This window comes from Microtus pennsylvanicus, chromosome 14 (genome assembly GCF_037038515.1).
Source record: "Microtus pennsylvanicus isolate mMicPen1 chromosome 14, mMicPen1.hap1, whole genome shotgun sequence".
In the NCBI taxonomy this organism is placed as follows: Eukaryota; Metazoa; Chordata; class Mammalia; order Rodentia; family Cricetidae; genus Microtus; species Microtus pennsylvanicus.
In genome coordinates this window covers 58,764,516-58,788,450 of record NC_134592.1, presented here as the reverse complement: position 1 = coordinate 58,788,450, position 23,935 = coordinate 58,764,516, and the positions used below count along the sequence as shown (strand labels likewise).

At 40.2% G+C, this 23,935-nt stretch overlaps 1 protein-coding gene across 2 annotated transcripts in view; it reads left to right on the top strand.

Annotated features, from left to right (window-relative positions):
* Nucleotides 1-23,935, top strand: part of Nubpl (NUBP iron-sulfur cluster assembly factor, mitochondrial) — a 183,555-nt gene that overhangs the window by 35,966 nt on the left and 123,654 nt on the right. For both annotated transcript variants that reach the window (XM_075947420.1, XM_075947421.1), the window contains exon 4: nt 9,627-9,717. In XM_075947420.1, the coding sequence (XP_075803535.1) occupies nt 9,627-9,717 (91 nt within the window). The remainder of the gene's footprint in view (nt 1-9,626; nt 9,718-23,935) is intronic.

The following is a 23,935-nucleotide window of genomic DNA, read 5'->3' as shown; positions in this document are numbered from 1 at the left end:
TCACTGTTTAAATTAAAATATGTTCTTTCTATGCAATGCTTCTTTTTCTTTTCTTCTCTTTGTTTTTTTAAAACATAGTTATTTAATTTTGTGTGTGTGTGTGTGTGTGTGTGTGTGTGTACGTGTACGTGTACGTGTACGTGTACACGCAGATTTCAGAGGACAGCTTGCAGGAATTGGTTCTTTCCTTGTGTGGACTCTGGGAATGATCTTGGCAGAAAGCACCTTTACCAATGAGCCATTTCCCCAGCCTTAGAATGCATTGCTAATTTTTGTCTTGTGAGTTAGGAAACTTAGCAGCTCTGCAGTCAGCTGTCTGTCCAGTGACACAAGTTCAAGTCTGTTCTTCATGTTTTCCATGATGCTTTTAAGATGTTTAAAAAATAACCTAGAAAGTATAATTGTTATTTTACGTGGTACTAAGTTAGTAAGTTGATTTGCATTCATAAAAGTTTATTACTTGTCAAGATGATTAACTGTCTCAACTTTAAGTAGGTGCTGTTTTTCTTAATTTTAAATTTAGATTTATTTATTTTATTTTTTATGTGTTAATGTTTCTCCTTCATGTATGTGTGTGTACCGTGTGCGTGCTTGGTGCCTGGAATTCTCTGGAACTGGAGTTAAGGATGGCCACGAGCCACCGTGTGCATGCTGGCAGTCAACCCCACAAGTGCTCTTCACTGTGGAGCCGGCTCTCCAGGCCTGGTGCTGATGCGTTTAGAAAGATGTAATCTTTTCCCCTTAATTTAAAATATTGCTCTAATATTTAAACATATACGATATATTGCAATTATTTAATTGGAATTAATTACATAATTGTAATTTACTGGGCCTAGGTAGTGATATTTTTACAATCATGTTTGTTAATTGAAAGCCCCTAACTTGCTATAGTATTGTCTTGAGATGTGTGTCGGTCTCTGTGGTGTCTTTTGTAAGACTAAGACAGCGTGCTGAATAAGGAATTTAGCATAAACTATTAAAAGAGAGATTTTAAAAATACATAATAGGCTGGGAAGTGTGGCGCACACCTTTAATCCCAGTACTCGGGGAGGCAGAGGCAGGCGGATCTCTGTGAGTTCAAGGCCAGCCTGGTGTAGAGAGCAAGTTCCAGGACAGGCTCCAAAGCTACAGAGAAACCCTGTCTCAGAAAGAAAAAAAATACATAATAAATAGACAATTAAATATTAAGCTCCAACTTATAGCCAGTCTTGTGAGGAAATTTTCCTCACTTGTTCCTCCTCCCTGAGGTCTTGGATCACTGCACATCACACTGGCCTAATAGGGAAATGGATGCCTGTCTTTTGGAGTCCTTCAGAGATGGGAGCAGCAGGGGGCTTCCCAGTGTGCCCACACTCAGTGGGAAGCATTCTGCGACTTGCAGCAGTGACTTTGTTTTGAATGGCTTTAGGAAGCTATTGGATGGTGCTTCTTGCTTGGTACCTTTGGCCCTTCTTTTAAATCTTTTAAGTTTCTTTTGATAAAATGTAGCTTGCTGCAATAATTGATTCGCTTACTTTGCTCCAGGAAGCTGCTGAGTTGGTTTTTGAGTTAGAGAAATTACCCGAGATTTACATTTAATATATTCTTTGTTGGCTTAACTACCTGTGGGTGGCAACGCTGTGAGCTGGCCTTTGGATTTTCATTAGCTGACCCTAGTACAAACTTACCTGAATTTTTCTCAAAAAGCAGTTTCTCCTTTTAATTGTTCTTACTTCCGAGGTGGTTCTTACCAATTCACTTTTTCTAGACACAACTTTTTTACTCGGTAAATTAATTTCTTCCCTTTCCTCTTCTCTCCTTGAGGAGTGTGAAGGCCTTAGCCTCAGCAGGGCGCTGGTGGCAGAGTTAGCGAGGCAGGGGCAGAGCACATGGATGCTTGGCTGCAGAACCAGTACTGCACACTCTGGGGTTTTGTCTAGAGTGGTCAGATGCCCTGTGGGTTTGTGAGTCCTGTTTCTTTGTAGGAGCCACTACCAGAGCTGTGAGGGCTGCTCTTGGGGCTGAAGTTAGTTAAGGGCGTCTTAAGGATTCAGCTGTGCTTTATCTGCTGGGAAAGGCCCTGCTGCTTAGTTAGGTCTCTAGGTTCCCAAGCTGAGAACCTGCTAACAAAAAGACTAGGTGATGTCACCAGTAAGTTGACTGTTATTTTTGGGACTTAGTGTCTATAGATGTATTTTCCTGCATTTTTATAGGCATTACCATGGTGATAAAAACCTTTCTAATTTTTTGCGAATGTTAAAACTTTACTGAGTAGGCACATTATTACTTTAAAAAGTCAGGCCAAAGATCTAAGATTTTTCTTAATACTGTTAGTGTATTTCCATATTGCTTAGATATAAATGTAGGACTGAAGACAGTTTTTTTAAATGTAATATTGTTCTATAAGGATAAAAGGAGCAATACTTTTGTAGCTCTTTAATGTTTGAAACCTTGTTGACCTAATTTTGCCAGTGAGCTGATTTAAAATTACTCTTTTTAATTAGTTTTTTTATTCCATGCCTGACTTTAGTTTTCAAAGTCAGATGGTGGCATCCAACGTTGGGCTATTTTGCCCCCAACTCAAGCATGTAGCCCGGCTAGCTCAGTTGGTAGAGCATGAGACTCTTAATCTCAGGGTCGTGGGTTCGAGCCCCACATTGGGCGCCATTCTGTAGTAATAGGAGTGGCGGGGCTGTGTCCCCAGCACCCCGGCCGCCTGCTAGCTTATGCCTCGAAATAACTACATGGACACTGTATTCTTTTAAACACTGCTTGGCCCATTAACTCTAGCCCTTACAGGCTAATTCTCATCCCTATCAATCCATCTCTAATAATCTGTGTAGCATCAGTCTTACCAGGAAAGATTCTAGCCTACGTCCATCCTGGGTCGGAGCTTCATCGATCGCGTCTGCCTCAGAGAGCAGAGCTATCGCGTCTGCCCGGGAGAGGGGAGCATGGCGTCTCTGAGCTCACTTCCTCTTCCTCCCAGCATTCTGTTCTGTTTACTCCACCCACCTATGTTCTAACCTATCAGGGCAAGCAGTTTCTTTATTTAATTAACCAATGACCTTCCTCCATCATTTCCCCTTTTTCTGGTTAAACAAAAAAAGGAAGGCTTTAACTTAACATAGCAAAATAACAAAACAGTTATCAAGTAAAAATTACAATAATCTTTATCATAACTAAGGAAAACTATAACTATAACTAACTATTCTTCAACTCCATCAAAGACTCCAGAAAGATACAATATTACATAAGCAAACAAGAAATAAGCAACTTTCAAACTCTAGAAATGACAGAGACATCTCGCTGCCTTGACAGTCACTCAAAGTTTCTCTGTACCATTGGGGCATTCATGTTCAGCCTACAGGCCCATAGTTTCCAGCAGACATTTCCATGAAGCAGGAAATTTCAAAGGCAGTTCAGTCGCTATCTGCTGTGTCCTGTAGAGTGTCTTGCGGACTCTTTCATGAATCAAGAACCCCGAAAGATCATCTTACCTTTAGGCAAGTTCAGTAGTCCTCTCTCTGCGGGTTCTCTGTGTCCAGTTTATGCAACAGTCCAGGCAAGAGCAGTTTCTTGTCCAAATGGCTATCAAACTCCATAAGGATCCTCTTCGATGCCCATCTTCTTCCTGAAGTAGATTGGTGCTGCCAGGAGCAGAGTGTCTCACTGTCATGAAAAACCCTAAGTTATTAAAATATTTAAAATGCCATATTCTCTAGCCTTTGAAAGATATGAAGAATGCCTATCTGAAATATATCCATGCACATCTAGAAAATCTAACTAACATGACTACAAACTTGACTATTATAGATGATTATCTATTAACAACCTATATACATTACATTTTTAAATGAACTACACAATCACGATACCTTAATCAAGATCAGAAACACATATACATATAACAAAATTGACCTTAAATTTAAATCACTAAAGCAAAATCCATATCAATGCAAATTATTCATATCTATATCATATCCTGCTTTAAATGTAAAAGAACATTTATAAACAATATTTGGGAATATGGGCATAGTTATTTCTCTCCAAACTGCTTCCTGCTGTATAGGGGCGTCGTTAATTGGGTTTTTCATGGTATAACCTGTGTGCCAGGGTCATGTCAGTTGGCAGTTGAGTGAAGTAGTTTTTTGAAGGTGTTCACAGCAACCCTTCAGGAGGGCATGGTCCATCATACCATATTGGGATAGAAACAATCCACAGACTCTCACCCTCTGTGAAAACAAAATAAGAAACTCCTTTCCAAAGCATCATGTCCTTAGATCCAAATTTCAAAGTCAAGGCATTTTCAAAATATCTATGTTGGGTTAGTTCAGCAGCATTTATAAACAAATATCTTTTAGCAGCTGTTGCTCCTTCCTCAGCATTCAAACAATTCAAACAGCATAATAGTATACAGTATCAAAATTCTCTGTGTATTTTCCATCTTTGTATGGCTTTATTTTAATTCTATTTTGTTTATTTTTACTTTCATTTTGGTTTTTGAGACAGATATTTGTATATCTTTGACCTGGAATAACTCTGTTGACCAGGCTGTCCTTGAACTCTCAGAGATCCGCCTGTCTCTGCCTCCCAGGCATTGGGATTTAAGGTGTATGCTACTACACCTTGAATTCACAGAGATCTGTTTGTCTCTGCCTTCTAGGCACTGGGATTAAAGGCATGTGCTACCACACCTTGAAGTCACAGAGGTCAATCTCCCTCTGCCTCCCAAGTGTTGGGATTAAAGGTGTGTACTACCACACACAACTCTCTTCCTTTTTTTTTGTTTTTTACTTTAAGAACTTCAACTTTTTGCCTGCACATATTTTTAACACACTGTAAATCATTTAAAAGTTTTCTTTTTTTCTTTGAATCTTTCTTTTACTATATATGTCTCTTTTTTTGACCACATGAGTCTTTAATTTACCAAGCAATATCAGTAGGACTAAAGCCGTGGCTTTGACTGCTGGATCCAGCCCATTTCTTAGCTTTCCAGCCTCATGGCTGTAGCCATGTTTACTGCCACAACTCTATGGCATTTCAAGGTCCCTGCCAGCAAGTAAGTTGCAGCATTATGTCCACAGACAACACTTAAGTCCTCTCTCTGTAGTTGGCCCTCCTGCCTCAAACAGTCAGAGTTTGCCCTGGCAGAATGGCCCAGAAAGCCGGCATTTTTAAACGGCACAGCTTTTTTCCTGCTATGGCTGAAAACCGAAAAGCATGTGTTCAGCTTTTCATCAACACTGTTTAAGTGTTTCGTGGCAGGGCCTCTTAAGAGCTACAGGGTTTTGCAGCTAAAGCTGAGTCAGGAAGCCTCTCTTAGATGAGAGCGCTTGCTTGCCTCTAGCAAGCAGAGTAGACCTCAGAAATTGTTGCTACCAAGAAAACATGCTTTAGTCTTCCCCAAGCTTTCTCAGGCTTTCAGTGTGTAGTAGGAGCTGTGGGCCTACTTTTCGTCCCACCCGGCTCCCGCATGGCTAGCTTTACACCAGAAACAACAACACACAAACTGTATTCTTTTAAACACTGCTTGGCCCATTAGCTCTAGCCCTTACTGGCTAATTCTGATATTCTGATCAACCCATCTCTAATAAACTGTGTAGCACCGGTCTTACCAGGAAAGATTCAGCATGTCTGACCTGGCGGTTTGCTCCATTGCGTCTTCTTCAGAAAGCAGAGCTATTGCGTCTGCCCGGGAGAGGGGAGCATGGCATCTCTGAGCTCACTTCCTCTTCCTCCCAGCATTCTGTTCTGTTTACTCCACCCACCTATGTTCTAACCAATAAAATGGGCCAAGGCAGTTTCTTTATTTTTTAACCATTGGCCTTCCTCCATCATCAGTGGATTCAGTTGTCCACACGTCTGGGCACCATTCTGTAGTAATGTGCCACGTTTCCAGACCAGCCCACTGCTCCCACTCTATGCTTTCCCATGAGGCTCCACTGCTGGTGTGGAGGGATCCTGAGTGAAGGAGGAGAGGTGGTAACAGTTGGTCCCATTCCATCCACAGTTGTGAAATCGTGACGCCAAGAGCGAGGATGCATGCTGTTGTGCATCTTCCTTTCTCCGCGTACACAGTCCAGGACTGCAGCCAGGCAGTGGCGCCATCCACACCAGGTGCCCCTTCTCACCTCAGTACAGTCTTGACAGTCCCTCCAGAGGCGTGCTCAAAGTCTGTCTTCCTGGTTATTCTAGATACTAGCACGTTTTCAGTTAGCACTAACCGTTATAGACACCCATTTCAATTTGAAATTTAGATACACAAGGAATAATTTTGTATATATGTGTTCTATACAATGTTAGTTGACTACACATAAGGCAAATTGTACCTTAAAATTCATTTAAAGCTTTGCATGTTGGCCCATACCAATGATGCCAGCACTCAGGGGACTAGCACTCAGAAGGATGGGACAAGAGGGTTGAGACTTCCAGGCCAGATGCCAAACATAGTGCTCTAGGCCAGTTTGTCTGTCTTCCTGCACTGTGTGCATTCCTGCTTTTCATACTGCTCATCGTACACTGGAGTTTCACACAAGGACTGAGTTCATCAGGACTCACAGGCTGGAATCTCCACGACTGCCTATTGTCCATGTTCTGTGTGAGCAAAACATCTCAGTCACCCACTCTTCTGACATTTTGCTTTTTTTTTTTTAGAGAAACACATTAAACAAGTAAAGGTGTAGTGTCGGCTACTCATAACACACACACACACAGACACACACACACGCACTCACGCACACATATACACACTTACTGTAAAGCCTAAAAGTTAGATATATATTTAGGCATAGTCATTTATCTTTTCTCATTGACTGCCCTCAGGTCTGCTCCCTCTCGGCAGTTTCCTGAACACTTGTGGACGTGGTGCATATGTGGAGATAATAGGACAATTTTGGGAGTTGGTTTTCTCTTTCCATCACGTGTGCTTCGTGATGGAACCCAGGTGGTCAGGTTTGGCTGCAGCGCCCTTATCCACTGAGCCATCTTGACGGCCCAGAAGTTTCTTTAGAAGATGTAGGTAACTTCTTACGTTTGGTTTTGCTCTAAAATAAAGTTTCACATTAGAAATGTTCCTTTCTTTTCTTCTTTTTCAACTTTCTCACAAGCAGCGACTTTGTCATTTGACTCTTTTGTACTTTCCGTTAGTCATCCTGAGCTGTCAGCCGAGCCTCTTCCTTCAGGGTGCCCTTGTTCCTTTAGATATCCCCTTGACAAGCATTAGGAAACTCTTCTCTGTACTTTGTTCAGCCATTAGTTCTCCTGACAGTCAGACTCTTATTTAATCCCAGCTAACAGAATCAGGAAACACGCTTCTCTCTGGGAAGAGACAGAAATTCTTTTGAGTGACAGCTTGACTTAAAGATAAGCAGAAGACAAGAAAGAAGAGGCTTGGCTCAACTCCAGACTGAGTAATCCCAATTACCAGGCTAAGATTACATTGACTATCATATGCTGGGAATCACGGGAATCTTAGCTGGGTTCTTCTGTGGGAAGGACAAGCTCGAGGCAAGTCTGAAAGGAATATTTACGTAGGAATAATTGGTTGGGAGTGCTCTAGGGCGTTGTTTTGATGGCTTCTATTAGTAGACGAGGGGGTTGAAAGGAGCATGTCAGAAGCTGTACAGTCTGCAGGGTACATCCTGCTGGAAGAACAAAGCGGTATCTGCACTGTTGTTGCTGCCTTTGAAATCTAGCACAAAAAATAGGACATGTAGTCTCACAAATTGCAGCTTTCATGTGGCAGTAATGAAACAGTATAATCACTCTGAATAATTCTGCCACCCTTTATGCTTTCACAGGTTGGGGTATATGTGAATCCAAAAATCTAAATAGTATCTCAGGGTTTGTGTTATTTTATATTATCTGCTAGGTATTGAGCCCCACAGAGAGTCAGATGACAGTATATTTAGCTAAGTTTATGATGGCAAAGATGGCAATTATGATACTTAGATTTGTAGTTGCTTTTGCTAATAGTGATTTGGTTTGCTGTGTATTTCTAAGGTGCTTGTGGTGATTGTTTCTTTTGAGTCTGGCTAAAATTAAAGATAAAGAAATCTTAGTTGAAGCTTTCTTGACTAAGTATAGTTATTTTGATTGGAAGGAGGTAGAAAAATACTTTGAGACTTAGATGAACACTGCTGCGTACATTTGTCTGTAACCTACCTTGTTTATATATATTTTCCTATAGAATAGAATTGTCTTGGAATTTAAATTTAAAATTTAAAGGCTTGTTAGATATTAAAAATAGAAGCCTACCTGTTGTGTGAGAGGGCCTGCTTTTGGTCCTGGCCTCTCCACTATCTTACACCCAAAATAATCACACAGAAACTGTATTAATTAAAATACTGCCTGGCCCACTATCTCTAGCCTCTTATTGGCTAACTCTCACATCTTGATTTAACCCATTTCTGCTAATCTGTATATTACCATGAGGTCGTGGCTTACCGGGAGAGATTTAGCATGTCTGGCCCAGCAGCTCCATGGCGACTCTCTGTCTCCCTTCTTCCCAGCATTCATTTCTGTATACTCTGTCTACCTAAGTGCTGCCCTATCAAATGTTCCCCCTTTACAGCCACTACTTCAGTGCATTCCAACTAAACTTTATGCATAATTATCTTATTAAAAGAAAAATACCTTTTTTGCTTTCTTATTTTAAATTGGGCTGGGATTTCAATACAGACAGAGGTCAGTCTCATGTCTTCACACTCAGGTGATAAAGTCACAAGCGGATACTAAGTAGTTTTCTTAGAACTGCAAACTGAGTCACTGTAATATTGGGAATGTAAATGTTGAGGGTTGAAAAGTAATTGTATGTCTGGAAACAAGTATCATGGAAGATTTAGGGTTGTTTCAGTTTCTTGAATTGTTTTTTAATGAGAGACTGAGTGTTATCTTGCTAGGGTTTGGGGATAGAGGGAGGAGAGCTGTGAGGCTCAGTGAGGTACAGTTAGTGTTAGCATGCTTGTGTGGGTGGGAAAACCCAATAAAGATAGACTTGGAGATGGACGGAAAGAAAATGTATTTACGAGCAGCAAGTTTTGTTTTCCATTCCTTGACCAAGTTGCTGTTGAGTAGCACCTGGCAGGGACTTCACAGGCTCTTCTGCCCTTCTCATCTGTCCAGCCATCAAAGAAAACAGTAGTTAGCTGTTTCTGATTCCTCTAGAAAGCCTTGTGTATTTAACTGTGATTAAATTAAATACACAGTATTTAACAAGTAGCCTTATTGCCACATCTCTCTCTTTTGTCAGATATGCAGCAGAATTCCTTACTTCCTATAATAGAATCTTGTTTCCATGATTTGTTTTTCATTTTGTAATTTAAGTCAGTGTTCCATCATCTGGAGTTTCGTTAGGCTTTTACTAATCATTCCAATTTTGTTTGTGTCTTACTTGTTCTCAAAATTGTGTTTAGACAAATAAGGACTTAGGTTTTTTAAGACTATACAGGAGACCTGAACAAGTTGGTTGTTGAAATATAACACTAATTTAAAAAGTACCCTAAGCATTTTACGCTTTTGCTGCCTGTTGTTTATGATTTTGGAATATTTTATGTTTTATTTTTAATAGGCTTATTGCTATATAGACTTTATTTTGTACTGTGAACATTAGGAATAATCTTATGGTGTGTTTGGTTTTCTTGCAGTCCAAGGCGGTTGGCTTGTTAGATGTAGATGTGTATGGTCCTTCCATTCCAAAGATGATGAACCTGAAAGGAAATCCAGAATTATCACCAAGTAAGTACAGAAGAGGGAAATAATGCCTTCTGATTGCTAGGTACCTGTCAGCTACCATGAGTGTTTTATATGTCATGTAGTGTTGCAGTTCAGAAATTAGGTTGGCATCAGTATGACTGGGTTTGAATCTCAGTTCTGTCATTGACCAGTTGTGTGGCTCGGAGGAGTCCATTCCATCTTGTTGTGCCTTGTCTCCCTACACACACAGCAGGGCCACAGTTGCTGTGAGGAATATGTAAATGGAGCATTGAGCACAATTAGTAGCACTAATACCTAGTAAAAATATTAATATCCATTGTTTACCATATATATGTACATGCATGAGAATATTGAGTAGGAACATATTGGTATTAAATAAAAATTACATTTTACAAGCAGATTTTTGTCAGACTTTTTAGGGCATTTACAAACAATGTTTTGTCGCCCTGTAGTTTTAGTGCCATCAATATAGGAAGAATTAGTTTTTTGCAAAGAACTAGAAGAAAAACTCTAACCCAGGTAAGTTGTCTACATCAACAAAAACACAGACAATCAGTGATGGCACAGCAGCAAATCCCAAAGAAGGGAAACCACACAAAATAACATCACCAACAAGGAAAACTAAAATCACAGGAGAGAGCAATTACTGGTCATTAATATTCCTTAATATAAATGGACTTAACTTACCTATAAAGAGACACAGGCTAACAGATGGATATGAAAATAGAATCCACCCTTCTGCTGCATATACGAAACACACCTCAACCTCAAAGACAGGCATTGCTTCAGAGTAAAGGGTTGGGAAAAAATTTTCCAATCAAATGGATCTAAGAAACAAACTGGTGTAGCTATCCTAATATCTAACAAAATAGACTTCAAACTAAATCAATCAAAAGAGACAAAGAAGGACATTTCATATTAGTCACAGAAAAACCCATCAAGAGGAAATCTCAATACTGAACATCTATGCCCCAAACACAAGGGCACCCTCATATGTAAAAGAAACACTTCTAAAGTGTAAATCACACATTAAACCCCAAACACTAATAGTGGGAGACTTCAACATCCTACTCTCACCACTGGACAGATCTGTCAGACAGAAAATGAACAGAGAAATAAGGGAACTAACAGATGTTATGATTCAAATGGACTTAACAGACATCTATAGAACATTTCATCCAAAGATAAAAGAATATACCTTCTTTTCAGCACCTCATGGAACCTTCTCAAAAATTGATCACATACTAGGTAACAAAATAAACTTCAACAGATACAAAAAATTAGAATAACCCCATTCATCTTATCAGATCACATGGCTTAAAACAAGAATTCAACAGCAACACTAATTCCAGGAAATCCACAAACACATGGAAATTAAACAGTGCTCACCTGAATCATCAATGGGTCAAGGAAGAAATAAAGGAAGAAATTAATGACTTCCTAAAATTCAACAAAAATGACCACACAACATGTCCAAATTTATGGTACACAATGAAAGCAGTATTAAGAGGAAAGTTCAGAGCTCTAAATGCCTACATAAAGAAGCTAGAAAAATCCCACACTAGTGAATTAACAGAACCTTTGAAAACTTAAGAGCAAAAAGAAGCAAACTCATCCAGGAGAACTAGACTGCAGGAAATAATCAAATTGAGAGCTGAAATCAACAAAATAGAAACAAAGAAAATAATACAAAGAATCAATGAGACAAAGAGTTGGTTCTTGGAGAAAAATCAACAAAATTGACAAACCTTTATGCAAACTAACCAAAAGGTAGGAGAGAATATCTAAATTAACAAAATCAAAAATGAAAAGGGGGACATAACAACAGACACAGAGGAAATCCAGAGAATCATTAGATCATATTTTAAAAATCTGTACTCACCAAAATTGGAAAACTTAAAGGAAACAGACAACTTTCTGGATGAATATCATTTATCAAAATTAAATCAAGACCAGATAAGCAAATTAAATAGACCTATAACTGCTAAGGAAATAGAAACAGTCATCAAAAGTCTCCCAACCAAAAAAAGCCCAGGACCAGATGTTTCAGCTCAGAATTCTACAATATTTTCAAAAAAGCACTAATACCAATACTCCTCAAATTATTCCACACAATACAAACAGAAGGAACATTGCCAAACTCTCTTTATGAGGCTACCATTACCTTGATACCCAAACCACATAAAGACATTACTAAGAAAGAGAATTAGAGACAAATATCACTCATGAACATTGATACAAATATTTAATAAAATACTGGCAAATCGAATCCAAGAACACATCAGAAAAATCATCCACCATGATCAAGTCGGCTTAATCCCAGAGATGCAGGGATGGTTCAACATATGAAAATCTGTCATATAAACAAACAAAAATAAAAACCACATGATCATCTCCTTAGATGCTGAAAAAGCCTTTCACGAAATACAATATTCCTTCATGAAAAAGGTCTTGGAAAGAGCAGGGATACAAGGAACACACCTAAACATAATAAAGGCAATATACACCAAGCCAACAGCCAATATCACACTAAATGGACAGAAACTCAAAGCAAATCCCACTGTAAGGAGGAACAAGACAAGGTTGTCCACTCTCCCTGTACCTATTCAATATAGTTCTTGAGGTTGTAGCTAGAGCAATAAGACAACAAACGGAGATCAATAAATTGTAAAAGAAGAAGTCAAACTCTCACTGTTTGCTGATAATATGATAGTTTACATAAGGGACCCCTAAAAATTCTACCAAGGAACTTCTACAACTCATAAACACTTTCAATAATGTAGCAGGATACAAGATTAACTTAAGAAAATCAGTAGCCCACCTTTACACAGATGATAAATGGGCTGAGAACGAAATCATAGAAGCATCACCCTTCACAATATCCACAAATAGCATAAAATATCTCAGAGTAACTCTAACCAAACAATTTGAAGACTTGTATGACAGGAACTTTAAATCTTTGAAGAAAGAAATTGAAGAAGACACCAGAAAATGGAAAGATCTCCTATGCTCTTGGGTAGGTAGAATTAACATAGTAAAAATGACAATCCCCCTAAAGCAATCTACAGATTCTATGCAATGCCCGTCAAAATCCCAACAAAATTCTTCACAGACCTTGAAAGAACAGTATTCAAATTCATATGGAAAAGCAAAAAACTCAGGATAGCGAAAATGATCCTGTACAACACAGGAACTTCCCTGACTTCAAACTCTACTACAGAGCTATAGTACAGACAAGAGGACTAATGGAACCAAATCTGAGACCCAGATATTAACCCACCTATCTATGAGCACCTGATTTTTCACAAAGGAGCAAAAAATATAAAATGGAAAACAGCATACTCAACAAATGGTGCTGGCAAAACTGGATAATAACCTGTAGACAAATGAAAATAGATCCATATCTATCACCATGCACGAAACTCAAGTCCAAATGGACCAAAGACCTCAGCATAAAACCAACCACACTAAACCCCATAGAAAAGAAAGTGGGAAGTAAACTTGACTGTAGTGACAGAGGAGACCACTTCCTAAATATAACCCCAGTAGCACAGACACTGAGAGAAACTATTAATAAATGGGACCTCCTGAAATTGAAAATTTTCTGTAAAGCAAAGCACATGGTCAATAAGACAAAATGGCAGCCTACAGAATGGGAAAAGATCTTCACCCACCCCACATCAGACAGAGGTCTGATCTCCAAAATATACAAAGAACTCAAGAAATTGGTCATCAAATGAACAATTAATCCAATCAAAAAAATGGAATACAGACCTAAACAGAGAATTCTCAACAGAGGAATCTAAAATGGCTGAAAGACACTTAAGAAAATGAATGTTCAACATCCTTAGTCATTAGAGAAATGCAAATCAAAACAACTTTGAGATTCCATCTTACACCTGTAAGAATGGTCAAGATCAAAAACACTGATGACAGCTTATGCTGGAGGGGTTGTGGGGAAAAGGCAACACTTCTGCATTGCTGGTGGGAATGCAAACTGGTACAGCCCCTTTGGATGTCAGTGTGGCATTGGGAAACAACTTCCTCAAGACCCAGGCATACTACTTTGGGTATATACCCAAAGGATGCTTAATTGTACTACAAGGACATGTGCTCAGCTATGTTCATAGCAGCATTGTTTGTCATAGCCAGAACCTGGAAACAACCTAAATGCCCCTCGACTGAAGAATGGATAGAGAAAATGTGGTACATTTACACAATGGAAAAATTTATATAGTGGAAAAAAATGACATCTTGAAATTTTCAGGCAAATGAATGGATCTAGAAAACATTATATTGAGTGAGGTAAGCCAGACCCAGAAAGACAAATATCATATGTACTTACTCTTATGTGGCTTTTAGATATGTAGCAAAGAAAACTAGCCTACAAATCACAATCCCAGAAAATCTAGACAACAAGGAGTACCCTAAGAGAGACATACATGGGTCTAATGTACATGGGAAGTAGAAAAAGACAAAATTTCCTGAGTAAATTGGGAGCATGGGAACCATGAGAGAGGGTTGTAGTGGAGGGGAGAGAAAGGGAGGGGAGCAGAGAAAAATCTATAGCTCAATAAAATCAATTTAAACAATTAGCTTTTTGAATAAATCAAGTATTTTTACTGTTTCTGTTATTACATATTTGTAAGGTTGCCAAATATAAAGTCTTAAGTTTAGGAAATACAGTCATAAAAGTGGTAAAAACTGGTTATTAAAAATGGTTTTATGTGAAATTGTTTTAAATAAAATTGATTTGTAATTGTCATAAAATACAAAATTGAGTATTTATTTTTGTTTTTTATAGGCTTTTTTCCCATGGGTCTAGAACAAAATATATATGCTGATATTTTATTAGGTTATAGTATTATTTTTATTGTAATTAAAAATTGATTAGGCATTATTTGTCCTTTAAGGTGGTTGCATATGTCGTAGGCATCAGTTATGCGAAGTCTGTATTGTTCTTCATGAGAAATATGACCTTAGGGTTCTTAGATGACCTTAAGGGTTTTATATTGCTGTAGCCCTTTATGTAGTTGTTTCCTTAACTCATGAAAGCACAGGGAAAGGCTTCACCTTTTTTTTTAAATTTTTTTATTGATAAAAGGAGAATAAAGAAAAGAAAAAAAAACAAATTTCCACCTCCTCCCACCAGCCTCCCATTTCCCTCCCCCTCCTCCCACTCTTCTCCCCCTCTTCCCACTCTTCTCCCCCTCCTCCCACCCCTCTCCCCTTCCCCCCATTCCTCTCCCCCTCCCTTTCCAGTCCAAAGAGCTGTCAGGGTTCCCTGCCCTGTGGTAAGTCCTAGGTCCTCCCCCCTCCATCCATATCTAGGAAGGTGAACATCCAGACTGGCTAGGCTCCCACCAAGCCAGCACATTGCGTAGGATCAAAACCACGTGCCATTGTCCTTGGCGTCTCATCAGCCCTCATTGTTCGCCATGTTCAGAGAGTCCAGTTTTATCCCATGCTTTTTTTGGTAACAGTCCAGCTGGCCTTGGTGAGCTCCCAGTAGATCATCTCCACTGTCTCAGTGGGTGGGTGCACTCCTCGTGGTCCCGACATCTTTGCTCATGTTCTCACTCCTTCTGCTCCTCATTGGGACCTTGGGAGCTCAGTCCAGTGCTCCAGTGTGGGTCTCTGTCTCTATCTCCATCCATCGCCAGATGCAAGTTCTAGGATGATATGCAATATATTCGTCAGTGTTGCTCTAGGGTAGGGTCATTTCAGGTTCCCTATCCTCAGCTGCCCAGGGAACTAACTGGGGACCAAGTCAAAAACACCAAGGATAGCCTTTGCTGGAGAGGCTGTGGAGGAAGGGGTACCCTCATCCATTGCTGGATGAGGTGGGAATGCAATCTTGTGCAACCACTGTGGAAGTCAGTGTTTCGGTTTCTCAGGAAATTCGGGATCAACCTACCCCTGGACCCAGCAATACCACTCTTGGGAATTTACCCAAGAGATGCTCTATCACATGTCAAAAGCATTTGTTCAACTATGTTCATAGCAGTATTATTTGTAATAGCCAGAACCTGGAAACAACCTAGATGCCCTTCAATGGAAGAATGGATGAAGAAAGTATGGAATATATACACACTAGAGTACTACGCTGCGGTAAAAACCAATGACTTCTCGAATTTTGCATGCAAATGGATGGAAATAGAAAACACTATCCTGAGTGAGGTATCCCAGACCCAAAAAGATGAACATGGGATGTACTCACTCATAATTGGTTTCTAGCCATAAATAGGGTTCACGGAGTCTACAATAGGCAAATCTAAAGAAGCTAAGTAAGAAGGTGAACCCAAGGAAAAATATATAGTTATCCTCTTGGATAAGGGAAGTAGACAAAATTGCCGGGGAGAAAAGTGGGAGATTGGGGGTGGGGTGGGATGGGGGTTAGGGGAGATGGGGAGAGAAAAGGTAGAAGGGAAGGAGGGGGGACTTGGGGAAACAGGAGGATCGGGATAAAGGAAGGCTGGATAGGGGAGCACGGAACCACAATTCTTAGTTAAGGGACCCACTTTAGGGTGGGAAGGCTTCACCCTTTGATGCAACACACTTTGCAAACACATATCATGAACCACGATGAACCAGTGTCACCGAGGAAGAGTGGTGATGACTTCAGGCACTCTGAACATCTGTGTCTTTAAGGACCAGTGTAAAAACTGACCCACGTCGCATAGGTGTGATGCAGAGAGCAAGGCTTGAAGTGAACTTCAGTGCACTAGAAATCTTGGAAAGCAAAACAGAACAACAGCCCCAAAGTCAGTCTGTGCCAACAGGGTGATCTTGGTTCTGTAGGGGAATGTCGTACAGTAGTGATCCTGAAAGTCAGGATATACGTAGAGCCGCAATAGGACAGCTTAGCTCTGGAGGAAAGGTGTCCTGACTATTTGGAAGCCAGGCTACCTGAAGCTGGGGTGCGGTGGGAGATGGTCTCCTCTCCTGGAGAGCTGCTACTGCTGAGTTTTGTTCTGCTCCCTTACAGGAGAGTCCTTGCAGAGCTATCTGCTTCTCTGGCCCAAGATGTTTCTTCTGCTAACTCTCTGCTAGGGGAAGCCCCTGCAGAAACGTAGCAATCTCTCCGCTCCTCTGCTGGCCTTGCTCAGCCCCCTTAAGGAGGTCCTAGCAATGCTGCCTTGCTGAGGTCCCCTAGGAAGCGTCTCAGCAAGGTTTTTCAGCTTGGTCCCCTAAGAGACTTCCCAGCCAGGTTCTTCTCTGCGCAGGCGAAGGTCATCACCCAAGCCTCTTTTGAGGAAGAGATTTATTTGGGGAGGAGGAGACCAGGAGAGTGGTTGCCTCTGCCACTTAAGGGCAGCTCTCAACTGAAGGGGTGGAGAGGCTTATATAGGGGCGGAGTTTAACTTTTCTCTGCCCAGGGATTGGTCATTTTAGCTGGTCAGGGACAGAGATGGCTCTGACTTTATGGCCAAACTGTGTGTTTTTTTCTTCCTTCCTTCCTTCCTTCCTTCCTTCCTTCCTTCCTTCCTTCCTTCCTTTCTTTCTTTCTTTCTTTTTTTTAACTTTTTGACTCTAATCTTAGGACCAGGGCATATTTCTTTCACTGGCTCTGATTCTAGGGACAAAGTGTGTTTCTTTGACACTAGTTTGAGAGCCAGGGCACAGGGTTCAGGGATGAAGATGTTTCTCTCCCTGGCCCAGGTCTCAAATCCAGGATGTGTTTCTTTCTCTGACACTGGGTTCAGAGTCAGGGTGCTCAGTGATTGGTTGGTTTCCTGCCCCAGTTATTCCTTTTACCTTACAGATTCCCCAGAAAATAAACGGAATTCTTAAAGTCTCAACAGTAAGGTATTTTTGAGTCTTACAAAGCTTGCTACCATCATACTACAAGGTCTCCTTTTGACGTTTCTGTACTTTGTCACGTTAATTTGCCTTGTCATACTGTTACAGAGAATACAACACAGCATAAAACTATCTAATTAACAATACAGAAAAACTGTGAGAGACCTGTTTAGGCTTGAGAGAGATTCCAGTGATCTGGAACTTCCTCTTCCTGGATGAAGCTGGAAACCCCGGAGGCCAGCCAGCTTCAGTATTGCCTCTTTTCTTCATTAATTAAATCAATGCATGGTAATGTAGTTTTCATCGATTTGCTCATTTAAATACCCAGTGGTAGAGTATATAGATTACACATTATTGCCTTTCTCCTCATATTATTTTCCTGTGGAATTATGACATTATAGACTTGACTACCAAGAGAATTTTTGTATTTGATCAAGAAAAATGAATTGATGGAAAAACACAAGCTTATAATAGTTTTTGGTTTCTTTTTTTAAAATTAATTTTTATTTTTTATTTTTATTGAAAATAGATTCTTCTCTCATATAATACATTCTGGCCTCTTTCCCCACCCTCTCTCCTCCCAGTTTGGTCCTCCTGTTTCCCAGACCTACTTAGCCTCTTATTTCCTCTTCAGAAATGAGCAGGCCTTCAAGAGACAACAACCAAACAGAACAAAACAAGATAGAATAGGACAAGGCCAAGTCCTCATCTTGAGGCTGGACAAGGCAGCCCAATAGGAGGAAAAGAATCCCGAGAGCAAGCAAAAGAGTCAGAGACACACCTCCCATTGTTAGGAGCCCCACAAAAACACCAAGCCAACAGCCATATATATAGAGGACTTGATGCAGACCCTCCTGGATCCTGTCCTTGCCATTTCAGTCTCTGTGAACCTGTGTAAGCCCTGCTTACTTGATTTGGTGGGCCATGTTCTCCTGATGTGCTCCGTCCTCTCTGACTCCTACAGTCTTTCCTCCTCTTCTGTGGGGTTTCCATATCTCTGAGGGGTGGGACCCAATGGAGACCTCCAATTTGATATTTGCCTGCATGATGTCTGGCTGTAGGTCTCTGCACCTACTCCCATTTGCTGTGAAGGAAGCCTCTCTCATGATGAGTGGGCAAGACACTGATCTATGAGTGTAGCAGAATACCATTAGGAAGAATTTTATTGATTGTTTTTCCAGTTGTGTTTGCTTCTGTCCTAGGTCTCCTCTCAGGGCTATCCGATCTCTGGTTCCTGGTCATCCAGGCACTGTAGGGTGTGGGCTCCCTCTCGTGGCTTGGGCCTGAAGTTAAACTAAGCATTGGTTGGCCACACCCACAATTTCTGAGTCACCAGCATATCTTGCCCGAAGCACAATTTCTGCTTAATATGAATAAAACCACAATAAACATAGTTGAGCAAGTATCCTTGTGGTATATGCCCAAGAGTAGTATAGCTGGGTCTTGAGGTAGATGCATTCCAAATTTTCTGAAAAACTGCCATATTGATTTGCATAGTGACTGTACAAGTTTGTACTCCCACCAAAAATGGAAGAGTGTTCCTCTTGCTCCATATCTTCACCAGCATGAGCTGTCACTTGTGTTTTTGATCTTGGCCATTCTGACAGGTGTAAAATAGAATCTCAAAGTAGTTTTTATTTGCATTTCCATGATGGCCAAGGGTGTTGAACATTTAAGTGTTTCTCAGCCATTTGAGATTACTCTATTGGGAATTCTGTTTAGATCTGTACCCCATTTTTAATTGGATTATTTGTTTTTTAATATGAATTTTTAAAATTCCTTATATATTTTGGGTGTTAGACTTCTATCAGGTGTGGAGTTGTTCCTTGTTGCCTCTTCATCTGATTGATGGTGTCCTTTGTGTCCTTTGCCTTGGAGGAACTTTCCAGTTTCCATAAATTCCTAAAGTTCCATCTATTAATTGTTGACCTTAGTGCCTGTGCTATTACTCTTCTGTTCAGGAGCCTAATGTGCCCTCTGTTTGGTTTAATAAAAAGCTGAATGGCCAAAAGCTAGGCAGGAGAGTTGGGACTTCTGGGCAGACAGAGGAACTAGGAGAGGAATCTAGGCAGAGTGAGAAGATTCTGCCAGCAAACTTGGAGCAAGTTGGATATGCCATACTGAGGAAAGGCAAGGGCTATGTGGAAGAACATAGATTAAGAGAAACTGATTAATTTGAGGAATAAAAGGTACTTGGGGATAAGCCTAAGCTAAAGACCAAACTTTTATAATTAATGGGAAGTCTCCATGTTATTATTTGGGAGGTTTGAGATCCAAAGATGGTCAGACAAGAAAGCTTTCTATAAATGCCTTCAAGACTCTTTCCCACTTTCTCTTCTATCGGGTTCTGTTGTAATAGGATTGGCGGGCTGGGCTGCGTCCCGCCACCTGGCTAGCTTTACCTGAAATAATTACACGGAAACTGTATTCTTTTAAACTCTGCTTGGCCTATTAGCTTTAGCCCTTACTGGCTAATTCTGATATCCCGATCAACCCATCTCTAATAAACTGTGTAGCACCGGTCTTACCGGGAAAGATTCAGCATGTCTGACCTGGCGGCTTGCTCCATCGCGTCTGCTTCAGAGAGCAGAGCTATGGTGTCTGCCCAGGAGAGGGGAGCATGGCGTCTCTGAGCTCACTTCCTCTTCCTCCCAGCATTCTGTTCTGTTTACTCCACCCACCTATGTTCTAACCTATCAGGGCAAGCAGTTTCTTTCTTTAATTAACCAATGACCTTCCTCCATCAGGGTTCGGTTGAGGTCTTTGATTTACCTGGACTTCAGTTTTGTGGGGAGGTGAAACATATGGATCTTTTTCCATTCTTTTACATGCAGACATCCACTTTGACCAGCACTATTTGTTGAAGATGCTTTCTTTTTTCCAGTGTGTCTTTCTGGCTTCTTTATCAAAAAAAAAAAATCAGTTGTCTGTAGGTGTATGAGTTTATATCTTGGTCTTCAGTTCAATTCCATTGATCAATGTGTCTGTTTTTATGCCAATACCATGTTTTTTTTTTTTATCACTATAGCTCTGTGGTACAGCTTGAAATCAGGGAGACCTCCAGCAGTTATTATTTTCTTTGTTCAGGATTATCTTAGTTATCCTGTTTTTTTGTTTTTGTTTTTTTTTCCATATGGAGTTGAGAATTGACCTTTTAAGGTCTGTAAAGAATTGTGTTGGGATTTTGATGGGGATCGCATTGAATCTATAGATTATTTTTGGTAGGATGACCACTTCTACTATGTTATTCCTACTGATCAATGAACATGGGAAATCTTCAGTTTCTTTCTTCAAAGACTTGACATTTTTATCATACAAGCCTTTCACTTGCTTGGTTAGAGTTACCTCAAGATACTTTATATTATTTGATGCTATTGTGAAGGATGTTGTTTCTTACTCAGTCTGTCTGTCATTTGTATATAAGAGGCTATTTATTTTTATTTATTTATTTACTTATTTTTAGTTAATCTTGAATCCAGCCACTTTGCTGCAAGTGTTTATCAGCTGTAGCATTTCCATCGTAGAATTTTTGAGGTCACTTATATCATTACATCATCTACAAATAGCAATAACTTGACTCCTTTATTTTCAGTTTGTATCCCCTTGATCTCTTTCAGTTGTTTCATTGCTCCAGATAAAACTTCAAGTACTATGTTGAGTAGATATGGCGAGAGTGGACAACCTTGTCTTGTTTCTTATTTTGGTGGAATTGCTTTTAGTTTCTCTCCATTTAATGATGTTGGCTATAGGCTTGCTGTAAACTGCTTTTATTATATTTAGGTATTTCCCTTATATTCCTAATCTCTCCAGGACTTCTATTGTGAAGGGGAGTTAGATTTTGTCAAATAAGATGATCATTTGTTTTTTCTTTTAAAGGTGGATTGTGCTGGCACATTGTCAGATTTTCGTATGTTAAAGCATCCCTGCATCTCTGGGATGAAGCCTGCTTTTTTTTTTTCTTTGTCCTATCTATTTGGCATTCTGTATGCTTCTTGTATCTTTATAGTCATGTCCTTCTTTAGGTTAGGAAATTTTCTTCTGTGATTTTGTTGAAAATGTTTTCTGGGTCTTTGAGCTGGGATTCTTCTCCTTCCTCTGTTTGTTTTATTCTTAGGTTTGGTTTCTTTACAGTGTTCCAGATTTCCTGGTTGTTTGATGTCAGGAAGGTTTTAGATTTAACATTTTCTTTGACCACTCTCTCCATTTCTTCTATTATGTCTCCAGTGCTGGATCTTCTGTCTTCTGTTCTTGTGTTTGGTTGGTGAAACTTGCCTTTATTTGTGGGAATTTCTATTTTCCTTTTCAGGTCTTGAACAGTTTTATTTGTTTCCTTCAACTATTTGTTTTTTCTTGGCTTTTTCCTTTTAAGGGGATTTTAAAGGGATTCATTTTTTCTAAGTGTGTGTTTTTCTGACTTTCTTTGAAGAATTTATTCATTTCCTGCTTTCTTTAAGGGACTTTTCATATCCTCTTTAAGGGCTTCTGTCATGTTCATATAGTTAGTTTTAAGGTCTTTTTCTTGTGCTCCATCTCTATCAGAATGCCTGCTGTAGTAGGGTAGCGTGGGCTCTGGATAAGGCATATCTCCCTGCCTGGTATTGTGTTCTTATGCTGATATCTATGGGATGATTAAAGGTCTACTTGCTGATTTCTGGGTTTGTCTTAGTTGGGTGGGAGTTTTGTTCCGTGGTCTCTGTAGGAGAACAGAGTGGAGAAGGTCCGGGAAGCCTCTGTGGTCATCTGGAGGACATCTGTAGCCTGTGGTTAAGCAGGGGTGTCTGCCTGAGTTGGATGTTGGGACACAACCATTAGGTGGACAGGGAGGCCATTGGATGTGGTCTGTGGCATCCACAGGAGGTGTGGACAGGGGCAAGGGATGATTTAGCTAGTGCTAGGGGCAGCCCTGAGAGTTAGGTCTGGGATAAGAGAGAAAGTGGAGCAGGTCGCCAGGCAGCCTACCTGTTCTTCTGGCCAGTTTTGTTTTCTTTCTCTGAGAATGTTTGTTAGCTTCATGTGTTAGTTTGTTAGTGGTGACTTTTCTGTTACAGCACATCTACAGTACAATGGGTAGTCAGTTGGTAGAAAGCATATCGTACAAGGACGTCAGTGTGTTGACACTGTTTTGACAGCCAGTGGGTAGCTGCTGAAACTTGTATTTATGCCTGAATATAACCTTGTTTTTAAAAAGAACAAATGCCAATTGTTTTTCATTTTAATTTTCGAAGTCACATAGTACTCAAATTTCATATTATATTGAGCCAAAGCATAATCTTAGGCATAATTGAACTGAAGGCTTTTCAGTTGAAGTGGCAATAGATATTAAGTGGTAGTTGCTGTGGTTACACATAACGTGCCAGCACACTTGGATTTTGTGCACCGCCAGGCATCTGGACTCAGGTCCTTCTCCGGGAAGCACTCCACCTGCTGGCCCAGCACCCCAGCCTCTCATGTAACTTTCTCCCTGTGACAGGGTTAAGCTTTTCTCTAAGCTTCTAAAATGCCTTTTCTTGGTAGAAATGTCTGCTTTTATGTTGTCTGACACTAGTTCATTACCAGAATACCTGGGGATTTATCGAGTTTAGTTTTATTGAGGATTGTCTTTTAATGTACTGAGCTAATAAAGTAGGAAAATTTTAAGACCTGCAGACAGAGGTTATTAAAATGGAAATGTCGGATAATTTTATTGAGGATGTACGGTGCGTGTTAATGACTAAATAGGAAACGCTCGAGGAAGATGCACACGGCCTTTTCTGTTGCTGTGGACAGTGGTTCTGCTCCAGATCCCAGTTCCTTCTGCTTTATCTAGGGCGGATGTATGTGGGCTTATGGGAATTTGAAAAATCAGTGTGAGATAATAACTTTCAATAACATTTAGGATAAAGTTAGTTTTTTTTCCTAGGTAATTTAAATGCGTGAAGGATGGGGGTCAATTCTAGTAATATCTACCAGGAATAGATTTTAGGGTGTCAGTAAAGCTGTTAATATGTCTGTCTCAGTCTGACTCCAGGGTGGAGAAACCAGAGCTTCTGACAATTAGTTTTGGGCACTATCCTGTGGATCCCTGGCTTCATCTGATTCTGAAGGTCCTCTGGTTATCTTTAGGGAAGACTCGGGTACATTCCAGAACTCTTTTGTTTTTGTTTTACCTGCTTGTCAGGATCCTGCTCTTCTTTTCAATTATACTTGGAATATTATGGTACGGTGACACTCAGCATAGTCAGGGGAAAGCATCTTAAAAGATGTTTGTTTACGCTTTAGACACCCCATCCCTGAAATAGCTCAGAGATGAGGTTGGTGGTCTCTGAAGAATTTCATCATTGTAGTGTATCAAGTCCTGATGGAGGAGGGTCATCTTTCTATCTGTTGTTTCATTGGTTAAGTAATAAAGAAACTGCTTGGCCCTCTGATAGGGTAGAATTTAGATAGGCAGAGTAAA